Source organism: Primulina huaijiensis, chromosome 15 (assembly GCF_012295235.1).
Source record: "Primulina huaijiensis isolate GDHJ02 chromosome 15, ASM1229523v2, whole genome shotgun sequence".
Lineage (NCBI taxonomy): Eukaryota > Viridiplantae > Streptophyta > Magnoliopsida > Lamiales > Gesneriaceae > Primulina > Primulina huaijiensis.
The window spans coordinates 20,910,254-20,929,746 of NC_133320.1; the positions used below are offsets into that span (position 1 = coordinate 20,910,254).

At 33.7% G+C, this 19,493-nt stretch overlaps 3 protein-coding genes and 1 long non-coding RNA gene across 8 annotated transcripts; 1 reads left to right on the forward strand and 3 right to left on the reverse strand.

Annotated features, from left to right (window-relative positions):
* Window positions 1-320: 320 nt before the first annotated feature.
* Window positions 321-3,765, forward strand: LOC140960406 (ribose-phosphate pyrophosphokinase 4-like). Its single transcript, XM_073418660.1, has 7 exons — window positions 321-593; window positions 1,459-1,774; window positions 1,953-2,048; window positions 2,164-2,232; window positions 2,319-2,447; window positions 3,244-3,343; window positions 3,417-3,765. The coding sequence occupies exons 1-7, from the start codon at window positions 478-480 to the stop codon at window positions 3,545-3,547; spliced, it is 957 nt and encodes a 318-aa protein (XP_073274761.1). The 5' UTR covers window positions 321-477; the 3' UTR covers window positions 3,548-3,765.
* On the reverse strand, window positions 3,530-3,954 carry LOC140960407 (uncharacterized). The gene is made up of 2 exons (XR_012172164.1): window positions 3,637-3,954; window positions 3,530-3,588 (listed from the first exon to the last, which is right to left on the reverse strand). It is a non-coding gene; the product is annotated as an uncharacterized lncRNA (long non-coding RNA).
* Window positions 3,955-4,180: 226 nt separating this feature from the next.
* LOC140958938 (protein MEI2-like 2) lies at window positions 4,181-11,713 on the reverse strand. Of its 5 annotated transcripts, none has more exons than XM_073416559.1 (14): window positions 11,489-11,713; window positions 11,354-11,385; window positions 9,830-9,920; window positions 9,553-9,702; window positions 8,994-9,460; window positions 8,016-8,174; window positions 7,804-7,920; window positions 7,548-7,699; window positions 6,925-7,016; window positions 5,941-6,829; window positions 5,779-5,863; window positions 5,627-5,695; window positions 5,241-5,420; window positions 4,181-4,647 (listed from the first exon to the last, which is right to left on the reverse strand). In XM_073416559.1, exons 3-14 carry the CDS (start codon window positions 9,858-9,860, stop codon window positions 4,543-4,545), a joined length of 2,496 nt encoding a protein of 831 aa, XP_073272660.1. In that variant the 5' UTR covers window positions 9,861-9,920; window positions 11,354-11,385; window positions 11,489-11,713; the 3' UTR covers window positions 4,181-4,542. The 5 variants fall into 5 exon arrangements, with proteins under 5 accessions (XP_073272660.1, XP_073272661.1, XP_073272659.1 ...); XM_073416560.1 differs by having other exon boundaries at window positions 9,553-9,690; window positions 11,489-11,712; XM_073416558.1 differs by having other exon boundaries at window positions 9,830-9,872; window positions 11,354-11,713.
* Window positions 11,714-16,459: 4,746 nt separating this feature from the next.
* On the reverse strand, window positions 16,460-19,189 carry LOC140959734 (uncharacterized). The gene is made up of 6 exons (XM_073417731.1): window positions 18,800-19,189; window positions 18,249-18,476; window positions 17,822-18,176; window positions 17,596-17,720; window positions 17,315-17,450; window positions 16,460-16,895 (listed from the first exon to the last, which is right to left on the reverse strand). The coding sequence occupies exons 1-6, from the start codon at window positions 19,141-19,143 to the stop codon at window positions 16,656-16,658; spliced, it is 1,428 nt and encodes a 475-aa protein (XP_073273832.1). The 5' UTR covers window positions 19,144-19,189; the 3' UTR covers window positions 16,460-16,655.
* Between the last annotated feature and the right edge of the window lie 304 nt (window positions 19,190-19,493).

Sequence of the window (19,493 nt, forward strand, 5' to 3'; positions counted from 1 at the left end):
AACAAAAATATATTTTTTTACATAAATTTTTCTGTGAGACGGTTTACACATCAATTTTGTGATACGAATCTCCTATGTAAGTCACCAATTAAAAGTATTACTTTTTTATACCAGAAGTATTACTTATTATTATAAATATAGACAAATTGATCATCTCACAAAAAATCTATTATATTTTTTTAATCTCTCAAACCATTTTTAAAACTATTCTCCAACACTTTTTTCCCAAAAGTTATATTTTGCTGGGCATGAATCATGATAATGATATATATTTACAAAAATCTTTAAATTAATGACAAAAAAATAAAATAAAGGAAAAAAATGGGGCCCACTTAGACGAAGCCCGAAAGACGGAGGTTCGGAAGTTGTGCGTTGCACCTTAGTAATTTGGCCTTCTTAGCAGTCGCAGACATCTCACTCTACCCTGTGCCGGCGGAAGTCACTTTCAGGCACCTCGCGAGGAAGAAGATCGAAGATATGGAGAGGCCAAAGAAGAAGCAAGTGTTCCTCTTCTACTGTGAGGAGGCTGAGGAATTGGCGCGCAACGTAGCTGCTCAATCGGACCTCATTCGGCTTCAATCCATTAACTGGAGGTAAACTAAGAGATTTCTTTTGGGTTCTTTGGTGATGCAGGGGATGTGGAGTTTCAGTTTCAATAGCTGTCTTTTTTTTTTGTGGGTGTGTTTGTTTGTTCTCTCTTTTTTTTTTTGGCCTAGTGCCCCTCGGATACAACAATATTTGTTTAGTTTTTGAAGTTTTTTACTCTTTTGATTTTGAAAAGAAGTTCCTTTGTTTATTCTGAAATGGGTCACATTTCCTTTAGTGAAAACTTTTGGGGTACGGATTTTTTTGCATTATGGTTATGACTAATGAGGAGATGGCTCTTGTTATTTATAGTCTTCTATGCTTGTCTACTTGTGCCGAGTCAAATGCTCTTCTGTAATAAAGATTGCTCAAGCCCACAGGCCACAATTTTTCTTGGAGTAACTTAGTTTATCGCAAGTCCTAATTTTTAATTGACGGCATGAGATAGCCTAGGAAAGTTGCTGATGTTGATCACCGTGGTGGCGTTAGTATAACTTCTGGCGTCTGCCTGATCTCCTATTAACAATATTGTCACTGATCCCTATTCGGTGAATCATTTTAATAGCAAAAGATTTGGACAAGAAATCTATTTTTGGTTTTGAGGGGAATTAGTTTTGTCTTGAAAAATTGCACATAAATGGTTTCTGGCACACGAACTATGCAATGATTGTCAGTTTTTTTCATATATTCCAGCACCTACCTTTATTTCATTTTACTCGTGACAATTGTGTCAATAATAGTTATCTAATAGATTATGTTAATCCCAAAATATCTGTACATAAATGCTTGTGATGTTTGAATATTGTAAATTATGTTTAGTACAGCGTAAGGCTTTATCTGGTTTAGTTTACCTTGAATTTGACTGTGTAACAGGAGCTTCGATGATGGATTTCCAAATCTTTTCATAAAGAATGCACATGACATTCGAGGCCAGCATGTTGCCTTTTTAGCATCTTTCAGTTCAACTGCAGTAATTTTTGAACAGCTTTCGGTGATCTATGCACTTCCTATGTTGTTTGCTGCGTCATTTACTGTGGTGCTACCTTTCTTTCCAACTGGTTCCTTTGAAAGAATTGAAGAGGAAGGAGATGTTGCCACAGCATTTACCTTGGCTAGAATGCTATCAAACATTCCTATCTCAAGGGGTGGTCCCACCAGTTTAGTTATCTATGATATACATGCTTTGCAGGTTATTTTCAATCATAGTGGTATTCTTGTCACTTATAGTTTATCACATACTTCTGTTTATTTCTCACCATTTCAGAACTATGTACTCTGTTTCTTGAAATTATTTGATTCAGAAATGGTTCTGTCTCTTAACTTGATACTAAAAAACGTAGTTTTATTCCATCTTTTCATTTCCACAGGAAAGATTTTATTTTAGCGACACTATTTTGCCCTTGTTTGAGACTGGGATCCCACTCTTGAAGCAGCGGCTTCACCAGCTTCCTGAAACTGAGAAGGTGGGTTCCTTATTTCCTAAGTTAGTGAATAATGGCGTCTTAGAGTGTCAAGAAACCATTTAGTTCATCTTTTAACTGTATCATACTTATTTCCAACTTAACCTTCTTTTACCAGATAGTTGTTGCGTTTCCAGATGATGGAGCTTGGAAACGATTCCACAAGCTGTTAGATCAGTTTCCTATGGTTGTTTATAATAATTAAAAATGTCACACTGTAGTTTTTCATTATATATCATATTTTTTGGAGCTTATGTCTTATTTTTGGCACAGGTTATTTGCAACAAGGTTCGTGAAGGGGACAAAAGAATAGTTAGGATAAAAGAGGGTAATCCGTCTGGATGCCATGTTGTCATTGTTGATGACTTGGTGCAATCTGGTGGGACCCTAATTGAGTGTCAGGTGTTCTTTCTTGACTCTCTCTTAATTTTTGCTAGAGTATGATTTTCCAACGTATTAACCTCAGCTTATCTGTCTTTGATATTTTGTTTAACGTTAATTTTTTTTGCATAATATTGCTCACAGTTAGTCAATTGTGATTTTATATTGCTATAGTTCTAGCAAGCAAGAAAAGGATTATGATGGCTGATGTCCCATGTTCGACTATGATCAAATGAGCTCAACATTACCAGCTCAATCATTTAGTTCTTGAACTTGAGCCAAGCTGAATGGCTTATATAAAAACTTTGCTGGAGCAAAATCGATGTATAAATATATTACTATATACTATGTTGTTCAAAAGACTTACGAGTTTCTCCTTAGGAAAAAAAAAAGACTTACTAGTTTCGATATAGTTTACCAAGCATGATTAGTTTAAAAGTTTTTCAAATAATGTAAAGCTCCGAGCCAGCTTGCTAACTTTTAAGCTGTTATAATTAAATTCAAGCTTGGAAAAAGTTTGAGTCGAACTTCACTAGGTAATTGGGACCGTTGGACTTTTGGGTTCAGAAGTACATAATCAATTCATTCGATTTGTTCTAATTATTTTTTTCTTGTTTCGGGAAGAGAATCATAAGTGGGTTTGAAACTCGAGACTGAAACCCACCACCTCTCCTCATCAAGGTAGTGGTAATATAGCTTCAACCATATGGTTGTTGGTAATCACTCCTTCAACGTTAAATTCCGTAGGCAATGTATTTGTGATGGCTCAAAAACTTTATTTCTTTTTGTTATATTGCTACTGTTTTTTGCCTGTCAGAAAGTGTTGGCTTCTCACGGTGCAGCAAAGGTGAGTGCCTACGTAACTCATGCCGTGTTTCCAAATAAGTCTTGGGATCGCTTTGTTCACAAGAGTGAAGGTATCGTGTGTGTGTTTTAGTTTCAGCGACTCTCTTCCAATTATCTTGTGGCTGACTACGACATTCTTAGCAGACTTGGAGAAGGCGTTCACCCATTTCTGGATCACGGATTCTTGCATGAACACTGTGAATGCCATCTCTAATAAGCCACCTTTCGAAGTTTTGAGTCTCGCGGGATCTATAGCCGATGCTCTCCAAATCTGAGGATTTGCCAAAAATACAGAAAAGGGTGAGGCACACTTTGTCTACCCTGCACAATGGGCACTCTTATTTTGAGGAAGATCATTAGTTACTTTCGGTTCAGACAATTAACCATCTACCCAGTGGTACTTGCTTGAGATCATTTAACAACGACCTCATTATTACGCAGTAAACGTACAATTCCAATATTTTTGAATCATGCAAGAGTGGCCCCTTATCTTTATTTAGAGACGAGCAATACTCCAGGCAAATAAAAATGATAAAGCAGATTCAGTTAATTCAGAGATGCAATCCAATTTATTAGATAGTTTGGTTGTTGTTCAAGAATTTCAGGTATACAGACTCAATTTCTCTTGTTTCCTTGAAAAAAACAAAGTCTAAAAGTAGCCATAAACAGACAAGTTACAACTAGATTCCCCAACTTTGTTGCAAAAATCGCCTATTTTAATTGTTTTAAACATTTTGATTCAGCGACTTTAAAAATTCAATTAGTTCAGTCTAGGAATATCAACTACTCGACTCAATTCGCTTGATTTTGTAATTTGTTAAAATTGATGAAGTCAACTGTTCACTCTATGTTACATACCACGAAGTACATAAAAAAGGCAGCAGATTTACAAACCAAAGACTGATAAATATGTGCATTAATGTGAAGAATCATGTAAAGTTCGTCCTTAGCCCCAACTATACAATTCTGAAACAACACACTATCCAATATATAATGTGTATATATAAATAACTTCAGACCCTTTTGACATCTATAAACCACTACAATTTACAATGACAGAAAGTGTCGAAATATAAACAAGAAAAGAAGAAACTGGAAGTACAGAAAGCATGTAGAAAGATGAGCAGAGGTGTTGCAACGCTTCAACCTGATAAACGTATTAGTGATCCCTTTCTGGTGTTGTATATAGAGAAAATGTTGATACTCCAATTTGACAATGAACAGCAACATGTAGAACAGAAATATTGCCAACGTTTTTGCAGAAACTTTCTTACTGAGAGTCTGGATCGCCCTTTGGGCTGTCAAGAAAATCTCCTGTGTAAGATCCATCTGGCTGACGTATGAGAATATTCAGATTTCCAGGTGGAAAATGTTCCTGCGTAGCCAAAAAATAACCGCGGATATAGCATTGTGGAAAAATACCACTAACTCGGCAAACGACAAAAACTGAAGCATGTGCAAACCAAATAGGAAGTGAGACAAAAACTAATTTAACCCAAGCATTTAGCACAAATTACTACAGAGTTCAAGTAAAAAAAATGGATGCTTGAAGAAGGGACGGAACTAGAATTTTGATTTAGGATGGATGAACAACAACATTTCGTATTACATTTAAGTATGTTTAGACAAAGAAGATTTTCGGAAAAAAGAATGATGTTTGGTTGGGCATTTGTTAAAGGCCCTTAAGTTTAAATACGAGAAGATGAAATTTGTGGAGTTAATAGCTTGTCCTTTAGTTTCTCTTCAAAAAGTCAAATTGGGTTTAACTAGTGTTCCTCATGAAAAAGAAAATAGCTCAGTTCCATGAGATATTTTTCAAAAAGTGATTATGTAATCACTCTCTTACATTTGCCCATTATCTAATAAACTAAAGTGGTGTCCACGAATTAACGTATCTTATATGCTCAGAGACGACCAAATCCATGCTGAGTGAGGAAATTAGTGCAAAATAGCTAATATAATGCGTACCACATCACCAGTCCCTTGGCATTCTGATTTGAAAATAATTGGTCGGCAACGCCTGTCTTCGTTCATTAAAGTTGAATTCTGGAAGTTCGAGATGAGAGCTGCCAGTCCCTGTATTCTTGCGTATGCTAAGGAAGCAACCTTCTCACTGTTAAATTTCTCCCATTTCTTTCCGTTAAATGCCTGCAAAGAGTTACGTATCACAAATTAATTTGTTACCCAAAAGATTTGATTTTTATAGGGATAAAACATAATATTAATTACGCGACTGGCTGGAAATAATAGTGATACATCCGGACAAAGTATATCGTATACAATCATGCAACACAAAAAGAAGAAAAACTGTTCCTTTCAGTCCCAAAGAAGAAAAAAGAAAACAAAGCACGCACCTTATAAAAGGTGATGATATGCGAAGGAGATACCATGTTGATGAAAGCGTACCCAACATTACACTTATTCTGGACCAAAAAATCAGCGTATGACATAGCTGCGATGGATTCACCGAGTGAACATAGAGAAAAAAATTTGAACCAAAAATTACCTTAAAATCTATTGGCAAATAGATAAAATCATAGATAACCTCCTGCATCTCATCAATGGCAGCAATTAACATCTTCGAAGTGTACCTACAGTCGGATGGAACAGTATGTATGTTGAGGTATAACATCACAATTCACAAAGAGAATGTTTTCCTGACTCTTACTTGTTTGGGATGTTTTTAATCATCAAAGTAGTCCTATTATCTTCCCCTTTGACAATCTTCTCCAAGTCTAATTGATATTGTTTCCTAATCTCCAGCTGGACGTCACTCACAATCCTTCCAATTCGAAAACAGTTGGTTATTTCATCATTGCTGGTAGCTCCCTTGCATCCAAAAGAACTGTCTCTGAAATATGCCGAGCCATTTCTAGATGTCCACGGCATTCTTGAACTAGGAGAAGCACTTTGGGTGAAATAACCGGTAGAAGTACCTCCTAGGTTCACTGGGCCAGTTATATTCCGTACAAGACACCTGTTGTTACATCTAAAATCTGTGGCTCCAAAAACTCCCTGGTTGAGGGAAGATGTTCCTGGAGACTCGGGGGGAAAACCGAAGTGCCTTTCTAATTTAAAACCAGATGGAGCAGAGCCCACATGAAGATGTGAGCCAAGAAATGAGCCGTGCTGACTAGTATAAAGAAAACTAGTTCCATGACCACTCGATGGAAGTGGATGTCCCTTCGAGGATGGTGACCTGGCTGAAGAATTAATAAGCTCTGATTGAACAGTGGGACTTCCCCAAAGAAACTCAGAACCTGAAAGTGTTCCATCACTAGACGGCAGGGAATCACTAAATGGTGAGGTTGGTCCAGGACTTATACTGAACTTTGTACTGGGATAAGAAGAATGATCCTGGTCCAGATGACCTATTCTTCCAGTATCCTTACCGATAGGTGCAATCTTCACGGGATTTGAAACCCGAGAAAGAAGTAGAGAGGCTGAACCAGATGATTGATTGCTTCCAACGGGGCTCAGGCTTCTGAAGTTTGATGATTGATCACAACTGTACAATGGATTGTGCTCAACTGGACTGCCAAAATATGGCCAAGCGCCTGCAAAGAACTCAGTGGAAACTTTAAGCTTGTCCATAACACGGGAAATGGCTTGCATTTTTAAGTGATTGTAAAAAATGTACAACATAACATGCCTGGGGAAGAGATGAGTATGGGTGAACCAACTTGATGCCGAGAAGCTCGGCCTTCAACCTGATCCTGCACTCGGCTCAGTCGCTGAATTAAACTGCACGCAAGGAGAAGAAGAAAAAAAACGCAATTTCAATCATTATGGAGTAAGCGGAGGATTGTCAATTAATTAAATGCTTACAATGAATGGAAAAAAAAAACATGCCAATGTACATGGCCGGTGCAATTGTGCCAAGTTGAGCTCAAGTAACACCCAACTCCAACTCAACCAAGAAAAAATTCAATACCCAAGCTCAAGCTCGATCTAAGAGATTTTTTAGTCCAAGCTCAACCCAAGAAATGTTCAAGTATCTCGAGCTTGAGCTTGACAAGCTTGATTTTCTGAAGCCCATAATTCAAGTTCGAGTTTGGAGTATATTGATGAAAGTAATCTTTGATTTTTTTAACATTAATTTATAGATTATATAATTTATTACGAAACTAAGGGTAAATTAATCATAGAAATACTTAAAAATTAAGAAAAACAATTATTTACTCAAGCCTAATACATTAAACTTTGAGCTCGACCCTAGCTCAGTTAGGCCTGTTCATGCTCCTAAATGCAAGGTAGCAGAAAATGAGAAGTTACCTCTGTCGAGCTCCACCGGGTCGGCTAGGTTCAAGCTTTATACGCTTCCCTGCTATTTCACACCGATTTAAAGCCTTGAGAGCAGCCTCGGCAGCTCTAACATCATGAAACTCAATGAACTTGTGGTTTTGTTTGTGAGGGGTCTCTCTTATCTACATTTTTAAGCAAATAATATCAATGTCATCGAATCTCCGACAAGGAAAAAATTTTTTATTGGAAGTAATAAATAACAAATTAACTTGATCCATTATTCTACCTCTTTAACTTCCCCATAAGCTCCAAATATTTTGAGAAGTTTGTCCTTGGATACGGATGCATCCAAATTGAACACTACAAGAGTTCCGTGATTTAAGTCTTTCTCTGAGGGGTTATTCTGCATGTAGCAAAAAAAGGTTGTCAGTACTCGGTATAGTGTCAACAGCTCGAAAACTAATTCCTAACTGTGAAAAAAAGTATATCTGTCCAAACCTTTGGAATCGAGAAATGAATATCAAGATTTCTTCCTCTTAGTAGCCTGTTTTGTAATGAGCTCATTGCTTTATGAGCATCCCTGATATCATAATAAGATATCATAACAAACCCCCTTTGCTTACATGCAGTATAAATTTCTCTGATATCTCCATATTGCTATTAGGAGGAGGAGAACAAAACATTAATGATAAATCAGTTTCGATCGAATTTAAAATCCTAAAAGTAAACAATTATATTAAATAAAAAATAATGTTGAAAAGCACCCTGAACCAGAAATGAGAATAACATTCACATGGAATGCAGAGCAGAGAAATAGGGAAATTTCAAATGATTTTCGAACTTTTGAGTCTTGAAAGACTAATAACCTTAAAAAACTAAGAAAATGTCAATTGCCATCACACGAGTAAATTGATATCACTTTAAAAAACTATTTAATTAATCAGTAAATTGACGAGAAACAAAATGTCATTTCCCAATAACTCTAGGTTCAGAAAAAAGATGTTGGAGATGAAGTCCAGCTTTAAAAAAAACGCCACCAATCTACGTATAGTTAAAAACACTCATAAAATTGCACACTCATAAAATATGCAATTTTATGCATAGCGAAACATTGTTCCCTCTAGATGGTCACAAAATCAGGAACTATAAGTGAGTTCACATCATACAATGGCCAAAAAGAGAACTACTTAAGACTATAATGCATCGCTTGCAAAATAAACCACATTCAGTATATAAATCTTGAATATTCCTTTTTCAAATCTCAATATATATATTATGAACATGGTATAATGCTGACACTCTTTCACAGTTGAAACCAACCAAGTCAACTGATACAAGATCTTTTATTTTGTCCAAAACTCAGGTATAACATCCAAAATTATAATTACTAATCCAAAATACACAAGAAGTGACAACTGAGAATTAGAGATAGAAACATTGCAACTTCCAAAGACTTCGGAATCTAAATAATAATACCTCGAAGAGGAACTTAAGTTCAGAATCATCAACATGGCTGTTGATGTTCCTAACAAACAAAGTCCTTGAAGGATGCTCTCCAGATGGGTGCTCACCAGAAAAGGTTCTGACAGCATTTGTGAAACCATTATGAACATTGGTGTTTCCACTGATACCACTAGTAGAAGAACTTAACCTCGACACACCATTTGCAAGATTCTCTTGATTATCAGATTCTATTTCGATTCCCCCTCCACTTCCAAACAAATCATCATCCAAGTCCTCGACTCGAGTTGGCAACCCATTTAGATCAAAATCATCCTCAGGGCCAGCATAAAGCCCGTCTTCATCGCCAGGAAGAAAGATTCCAAGTTTACTCAATTCAACATCTTCTAATGAATCCCTAACTTCTTCCAGACAAAGTTTATTTAGGTTATGGAGACCGCCATCACTTGATCTAACAATTTGTCCCAGCTCGGTAAAATTAACTGCATATCAAAAGAAGCTCTTCCATGAAAACTTTTAATAGAAGGGAAAAATCGCAAGAATATACAGTCATTAGCTTGCTTCTTGGGCTCACATTTTTCATGTTGAAGGATAGGTAACGAGGTAGAAAATAAGCTAGCATCACTAGACAAATTATATGCATCAGTTACGATAGGAAGTCCGCATGAGTTGTTTTCTTTCCATCGACTGGTATTAAATTGATAAGATGAACCTGAAAAAAGATCTTAGAAAAAATTAAGGAAGTTTGGTGTAAGGAAATGTGTAACTCAAACATCCATTAACGAACATACTTGTAAATATAACACATGGTAAAAAGTCAAAAATGGGAGATAAAGGTTTCTTCAACTAACCAGCAACTGAATTTTTTGATGATTGCTCCATTAATATCACTTTCTACAAAGATAAAGCATTGAAGGAAAGGGAGTATCACAATAGCTCCATCTGTAAGTTCAGAAAATAGATTTTGAATTTAACATTTATCTATAAATCTCATTATTAGTACATTCGTCTTCGAATTAGATAAACGCTCTCGTACTGCTGGAGTTACCATTTTGTTTTTCACATGGATTTTTACCCAATTTAATATTTGTGATGAAGTGTATAAATTACATATCAACGGAAGAATAAAGAGAAATTTTTACTTAAAACTTAAATTGGAATTTGCAACATATACAAATTGAAAGGAATTGATAGAACAATACTAAAAACAAAATTTAGTCACTTAGACCTATCAAGGTTTATAAGGGTTTGTACAGGCAAAAATAAAATAAAATAATTCAAATTATATGATATTACATATTCAAATTTGATAAAGGAACTACTCAAACACCACAGCATGACGGAACAATTTAAATTTTCAAATCAAACAAGAGTGTGAACAGCCAGAAGTGCTCGAACCTTGACCCAAAAAATGAACATATCAGTAATTTTTATTCAAATGTTATAGTTCATAACTCCCACCCGAACCAGTTCAATTTCTTACTCCGGATTACTTAAATACAAACTATGACCTTCCCCTTCCGGCCAAGAATAATGTAGAGCAATGAAGGAAAAGCAATATGAAATATTTTTGTCTTACCAAGTTCAGAAATACACTGAATCAAACACAAAATTCCAATTGCCATCTTTGACTGTTTGAACAAATAAGTGGCCATATTTAGACATAAAAGGGGTATGAGCATTCAAGGCAGACTTAGTTACTTAGGTTTATCACCAATGGCCCACATGCATGTTCTATATCAAATGGATAAAAATGGAGTAAGCTATTACCAAATTGATGAAACAAGAAATACGATAAAAGAAAGATGAAAATGTCACAACTAAAATGCACCATGGCACATGATTGAAAATATTGCATTAAAAAACTTAAAACCACAAAATGGTCAGATACTACCCTCAGTGTGATTTTCTTAAAATACAAGATTAATCTCTAAAATGTATAAAATCGGGTGTGGACTCCGCTCACATATAATTTTTGGGTCCGCTTGAGCACAGATTAATCTAAAAACATCACCTTCTTTACACGACATAATTAAGGTCAACCCAACCACAAACCGCAAGACAGATTAGTTCAATATATATTAATAAATTTCTAAACTATAAAGACGATAAAAATTTAACACGACCCTACACAGAATGAAATCCACGAAAAGAGTACAACTATAGCACCGTAAAACACATAAAGATCGCAACTTTACCCCAAAGACGAACTGAATTTAAAGATTTTAACAAGAACCCATAAAATTTAACCGAAAAAACAAGCAAATGAAGAAAGAATACAAGGGAAAATCCACCTAAATACACAGGGGACAAAAAATAAACCGTCATAATCGCATAACCAGATGGTTGAAGAAGGGATGAGAAAAATGGAGTACCTCATCAGCACGATGAAGAAGACATCCAACTGCTAAAACGGTAAGATCAAAACAAATAGCAGAAGAAAATGTTGATGATGAAGAAGAGGGTCTGAACGGAAAGAAAAAGAACAAAGACAACGAACACTTCCATACAGTTTCGTAGAAGCTGGGGAATTGTTTACTTTTACTTATACACTTTCACTTCCTTCTCTCCCGCCGGAATACCAGGTGGTACACACAGGAGAGAGAAAGATAAATATTTTAGTGAGAGCACACACACAAACACAAAACAAAGGCAACTGACGGTGGACATGTATTGGGGTGTGTGCTTGTGTGCAATTGCAGACAATCAGAAATCTCTCATTTCATTAAAAAAAGAAAAGAAAAGAAAAGAAAAAAGAGACAGAGAGAGAAGAAATCGTCTCATTTCATTTTCAAAAATAAAAAATTGTTTCTTTAAAAAAATTGAGTCAAGATTGAGTAGAAAAATCTCAAGAAGGAACCATTTCTAGAGTTCTTAATTTTAGCACAATCCCTTAATTTTTTATTAAAAATTATTATAACAACAAAAAATATTTTGTAAGATAGCATAGAAACTATCTTCTCATGTATCATTTTTGTGAGACAAATCTCCTATCTGATCTAATCCACAAAAAAAATTGTTTTTCATGTCAAAAATTATTACTTTTTGTTCTAGTTATAGACTGAGTCGACTGTATTACGAAAATATATTTATAAAAGAAAGGAAAAAAACTTAATTATTACAAGATGACATTGAAATTAAAATAAATGACTTTGAATTCCAATTTATAGTTCAAAAAACAATCATTAATTTTGATGGATTCCAAAAAATTCAACAAAATCCTCTCAGATGATTTTCAAATTCAAACGGGCTGGTGAAACTAGTTACAATTCGAAATGAAATCATTTTTTTAAGGGGAAAAAACAGAAGTTAAAGAAAGCATAGAAAGCTTTATATCTAGAAATTCTCAATTCATTATTGAATTTTCATATCAAAATCTTATACATCAAAATTATCAATTGAATATATTAATTCTTTTTCAAATATCCTTAATTATTTAATAAAGCTAAAATTATTTACTTGAATATTAAATTTTTTAAATAAATCAACATTGAATATCATTATAAAACTTAAATCTGGTTTTATTTATCAGATATCTGACATAAATATATTATTATATATAATACAAAAGTGACGTAGACGGATTATACATAGTTATAATGTAATTTTTTTATTGAGTAGATCTCTTATGAGACGGTCTCACGAATCTTTATTTGTGACACGGGTCAACCCTACCGATATTCACAATAAAAAGTAATATTTTTAGCATAAAAAGTAATACTTTTTCATGGATGACCCAAATAAAATATTTGTTTCACAAAATACGACCTGTGAGATCGTTTCACACAAGTTTTTGTCTTTCTTATTTACATAAAACACTTATCATCTTATCAAACTAACTACATGATTTTACTATATTATATAATATGATTTTTCTTTATATTTTATTTTATATTCTACCATTTCAATTTTAAAAAGTTATAAATTTTTATTTTAAAAAAAAAACTACTTCGTTCTATATTTTTTTTACGTAACACACGCATCGCATATACTACAATCCATTAGTATAAATTATATAACAATGACTTTTGGAGTTTAAAATAACATGATAATTACTGTGAATTTGCTGAGCAATTTACTTGATGTCTCGACAATTATATAAATATTAATCAACAGTCCACAAATCGTAGAAAAATACAAATTCGTCAATTTGCATATTCCAACACACAAATTGGATAAGCCTTTCAACTAGGGACGTAATCGAGTCGAGCCGAGCTGAGCCGAACTCTTGAATGTTTGAGCTTGGTTCGTTTATAATCGAGCCGAGCTCGAGCTTTATTTAACGAATATATGCATGGCTCACGAGCTTATTCAAGCCTTTATCGAGCCTAAACAAGCTTAATAAATATGAATTATACATTTAAATTTTCATTAAATTAATTAAAAAGTAAATTAATATTTAAAGAAAAATATATTATTCTTATTAAAATTTGTAAATTTATTATAATAAATAAATTTAATAGATTTTTCTATATATTTCATAAACAATATGTAAAATCAATAAATCAAATATCAAAACTATTATTTTTTCATCTAAAAGATTACTCATAAACTTACCAACGAACATGTTCACGAGCTAACGAACCGAGTAATGTAAAGCTTGAGTTTGGTTTGTTTATCTTAACGAGCCTCATTAAACGAGCTCCAACGAGCTTTTATCGAATCGAGCTTCAAATAGCTCACAAACGGTTTGGTTCGTTTACATCCCTACTTTCAACCGAACAATTGCTTCTTTTTTTTATTGAAATTTGATGAATTCGTGCGTGTACATGCCATTTCCACTATCATCTCCAATGGTATATTCTACAATAAGATCCCCAAAGTTGAAATAATGTAGAAATTGATTAGGATATTTTTATGTTTTATATTTTTTACAAAATAGTTTTGAAAAATAAATACATTTATTGTACTTTTTTGGGGTTTTGTAATTATTGTTTTATACATACAGTAGTGAGTTTATATATATTTCAATATAAAACGTAATTCGTAATCGTTATTTTTTTAACGAGAAAATCTGTCGTCGCTATAATTTGATTTACTTCTTCTATTGGATCTAATTAAGGATTTAATCTAAATAAAGAAATATAATTCAAAATTTGATTTGAAATATGAGTTTTACATAACATTGATGTAGGGTATACTTAAAATTCATTATAATTAGTAATAAGAATGTTTGTAAATGATTTTTAAAAAAGTTATTATGGATTTTTCTTTTATAAAATTTGTAAATTCTTAAAGAAAAACTTCATAATCATTTTTAAAAAAACATTTGTAAACATTGCAAAGATGAATTTCGAATGCTCTAGCTTGATAAAATGTGTCCAGATAACGAAAACGTCTTTGAAATCATTTATATTATGACTTCGATCAAAATATAATTCAAAAGTTCGATTTTCTTTCAAATGCTTTCGGATTGTGTTAATTAATATATGTTTTCCAAGTAAAGATTGTAAATTATGATAATTAATTGTTTGGAATTCGTTGACCCTTTGTTCTTTAATAGGCTATCATCCGAGTGATGGTTGTATGTTTCTTACACTCATATTATGTTTAGCGTCTGTTTAACTTAATTAAAATTCAAAAGTTAATTATATGGTGATTTCGATTCTCCAAAAATGATTATAATAATGATCTCACTTGATTGTTATAAATCTATAACAAGAGAACACATAAATAATCGTATTAATTACGAGTTACAAATCAGCAACAGTTAAAGTAGGAATTAGAGAATTCAAACAAAGAGTTCAAGAATTGTTATTTCTCCTGTATAGAAGATTACTAGTACCTAGTTGTTGGAATATTTAAGTTTTTATGATTTAACCATGTTGATCCAACATATGGTTATATAGTCTGACCTAACTGAATTCGATAAAGAAAACTGAATGTTTATAAAAAAAAAAAAAAAGTTTTTTAAGGAGTTTAACTGATTATAGAGCCATATTGATAATTTTTCTGTGAGGAAGAAGATGTGAAGTAGAAGTATTGAAATCTCCGAATATCTATAAACAACTATGTACTTATTTACTTCATAGTTTACATACCTTAAATACAATTCAGTATAACCTAACTGATTTTCTTGATAAATCATTTGTTCGAACATTCTCAATCAGTTTACTTTCGCACAGTTTAAACTGATTGATTTACTGAAAACTCAACTAATACGAATAAAATTTCAGTGTTGTTAACCCGATCAAAATAATTTGTTGAGATAAATTTATTCATATTCCTCTAAATTTATTTCCGATTAGCGATACAAATCTTAAAACAGCTTTTATAAATCTACCAAGATTATAATAATGATCTCACTTGACAAAATAATAATTAATATAATTGATAATCGTTCATTAGATTTATGAGTAAGTCTCTTGTGAGACGGTCTTACGAATTTTTATCTGTGAGACGGGTCAATCATACCGATATTCACAATAAAAAGTAATACTCTTAGCATAAAAAGTAATATTTTTTCATGGATGTCCCAAATAAGATATTCGACCAACGAAATTGATTCGTGAGACCGTCCCACAAGAGTTTTTGTGTACATTTATAACATAATAATAACAATAGTAATAATAATAATAATTGATTGTCACATCTTCAAAAATGGAGCTCAGTGGCATCGATATACTGAATTGGCTTAATTTGATAACTTGAATAGCTTAAAATGCTGAGTTCTTTATTTTCAATAAAATTTCAATTCATTCAATTTGAGCGTAAATTCAGCCTAACTATTTCACGATTTAGTCATGAATTTATATGTAGTCTCTCTGTGTGGGTGTGTCGTTGAGTTACAGATATGGGAAAAAAACTTCAAAAGTACATATTACACGAATTTATTATGTCAACCAATGTTTTCATAACCGAACCGATAATTATACTGATTTAGCTTGAAAAATGATTCAACCTGAAAAATGATTCAACCGGCTGGACTGGTTGAACCGACTGTCAGTCTGAAAAACCATTAAATTATATAAAATAATAATATGATATTATAAATAATATATTTTAAATTATAAATATTTTTAATATATATATATATACAATAAAAAATATAATTATCCAAGTTTAAAATCTAAAAATACGTATAAAATATATATAAACATAAAAATATATATTTACTAAAATTTTAAAACCTAAATAACCATATACACATATTCAAAATATCAATTATAGTCATATATTTTTTTAAAACAAAAAATAAATTAAATAAATTATATTATTACTAAATAATATTTTTAATAAATTTCAAATAATTATTTATATATATATATAACAAAATATTAAATTTAAGATTTTTAAAATTACTTTTTCAAAGAAAACATAAAAAATCGAAAACCGGCTCAACCGGTTTTTTAATCAGTTCATAGTCGGTTCGACTTATTTAGAAACAGTTATTTAGGGTCTTTCTAACCAGACCCTGAGACCCATTGTCCGGTCCGGTTCTGAAAACGTTATTCACCTCTAGATATCCCAGCCCGAGGTCATATACGAAATTTAAACCAACACCACCAAAATCAAGTCAGCATAAGTTTCCCTGTAACATTTAACAAAATCAACTACAACTTTGACCCACAAGAATTTCAATGTGTAAAATTCTGGAAAGCTTCTTTCCAAGCCTTAACTTACAAAAAAACGAAAGCTTTTGACGGTGTAGGCCAGAGCTCATAGTGTAATGATGCTCTAGAAACCGAAGAAACCAAGCTCGCTTGCCTTTTCCTTCTCAAAGGTCTCGAAATATTGATATATGATAGTGACTGCAAGTAAAATCCCAGTGCCAGAACCAATAGCCCCCATAAGATCAGCCAATACGGTCAAGGCCCCAATGCAGATGCCACCGAAAGCTGCAGCAGTTGGAATATACCGGTTAAGCTCCTTCTGAAGGTTTGATTCACGATGCCCAGGCATCACCATTTGTTGTTCCTGACATTTCCAGAAATGTACAGTGAGTAACCATGAATAATGGATTCTTGCTGCATGCTTCACACCAAGGGGAATGCTACAAAGTATTTGGCCAATTACAACAATCTAAACATTGGCAAGCTGGTGTACCCATCATCCTTCTAAGAGATGGGATCGAAAAACAAAATAAGAGAGACTTTTGGAAGGAAAGAAAAGGGAACAAATCGTTACGAGTATTGAAACACCACCACTGAAGGCAAGGGAGAAAATTCAGGTCTTCCTTTCCACCAAGGATAATAAATCTCTTTTTTAAAACCATAAATCGCATGAAGGGCACGTTTGCATGCAAAAGGACAAATTCTTGACATTCATGGATAAAGGGTTAAAAAAAGTCATAGCCAAAATTTTGAGAATATATTATCAATGTGGCGCGAGGATACCTTCAGCTGCTTAGCTACATCCTTAGCCGAGGATCCTGAGACCTCGATCCATGTTTTCGAGAACAAGGCACATGCTGACAGCATGAATACGATATAAAATAATCCATGGAAAGGATTTGCTATTATATCGGACAAGCTGCAAATAAGAAGGAAATAAATTTAGGCATGTAAGAAGTGGTAAAAAATAAAAGTGTCAAACCAAGTTAGGCTCCTCGACACAGTAGAAAGCATAAACAAGGAGAGTGTGAAGATTCAAAAACAAACGCAAAAATATAGATGACCTCGATGGTGCAGTTATGTAATAAGCTAGGCCCCCAACGGGTACAGATTGACCAGAATATTCAGATTCCTTCCACTTTCCGAGAAGGTTAACAAGGAAATTTCCACTGTATCTCCTATGAAGCAACTGCACATTATCAAATTTCAAATCATATTAGCCTAATCAATAGCAAAAAGTAGCTCTCATCAATTTTGACCATCTCATACTACTGAAATGTTGTTAGGTACCTGGGAAATAAAGTAAAGATTGGACACAAGTGCTGACTGTAAAATTATTGGCATATTTGAAGTGTAGAACAGCTTAATTGGATATGAACCCTGTTGCCCACGAGCATTCTTTGACCTCACAGGCAAAACAACACGGAACCCTTGGAAGTATATGACGATAAGGAAGATTAGGACCGTGGCGAGTAAGTTCGTAACATTAGGAAGATTCTGCCGGTAGAAAGCCTCTCTCAGGGCACGAACCTTGTCTGTTCGAGTAATCAACAAGTGGAATAAAGCAATGACAGCACCTTCAAATTCAGCTCCACGTCCACTGTTTATGGTGGTTGGACTAAAGGCTTTCCAGATAATGTTTTCACTGTTAGAGAAAAAAAGTCAGATAAATAAATACCTCTCTAGCATAAAATACACGAATACTGGACCCGCTTACCAAATATTGGTTGCTATGAACAGAGAAATTCCAGATCCAAGACCATATCCTTTCTGGAGAAGTTCATCAAGGCAAATAACAATGATTCCAGCAAAGCACAATTGCAGGATTATGAGGATTGCATTCCCAACTCCTAGTTGTCCAACGCTGCCATACATTCCTGAGAGAACATATGCAACTGCCTCACCAATTGCTATCAAGATGCCTAACAGCTTCTGTGCACCATTTCTGGACAAGGGAAAACAATAAAGCATTACTACGAAGACCATAAATGGCACTAAACTTCATGGAATAAAAACAGGTTAAAGTTTGATTTAATGAAAGATTGAGAGGGCCAAATTTTAGAAATATGCAACTCTTCGGAGGTATATCTGACATCATAACTAAATACACGAAAGGAACACACAAGAGGCAATTTGAAAGATTTCTTAATTTCAACCCTCGAGAATAAATTAAAAAAACTAAGTTTAAAATTTCAAGAGGAAATTCTCAGCAGAAAAACTCAACATACTATCAGTATGTAATGAAGTTTTTAATTAGTAAGTACTTACAAAAGGGCTCGATCCTCTCGCACATTGTTGTCAACTTCAATGATCTTTGAACCCGCCAGAAGTTGCATAACCATACCAGATGTCACTATGGGTGTGATTCCCAACTCCATCACCGTGCCACGGTTCGAGGCAAGAATAACACGCATCCAGTAGAATGGATCAGCGCCCGTAGTGGAGTGTATTCCATATAGCGGCAGCTGACTGCAGACCAGGAAAATAAAAAGGGATATTACAGTGTATATAACCTTCTCTCTGAATGGAATTTTCCGGTCTGCAGACTGAACTTCAGGCAGAAACGAAAGAAATGGTCGAACCAAATGGAGCACTCTAAATCCACCTCCCATTTTTCGATCAAACTATTTCAACCAAACTGCATAATCACATTGAAAAGATAAATTATTCAGTAATATATACCCTTAAAAAGATAGGGGACTCTGTTGGCTCAACATTTAAGTACACTGAAACCTAACAAACATGCAGCAAAATAATATTACAAAAACTTCTAAAATTCCAGTAGTAAAAGTGAAAAATCAGTGTCCACACATATCAGCTTTAAAATTCAATCTAAAAATTCACATACTTGTCAAACCAAACCAACTGAATTTCATTACCAACAGAAATAGACTACCCGAAGTAAAATTGGTCATTTCATCGGTGACCTAATTAACTGAATTTTCACAAAAAAAAAAAAAAA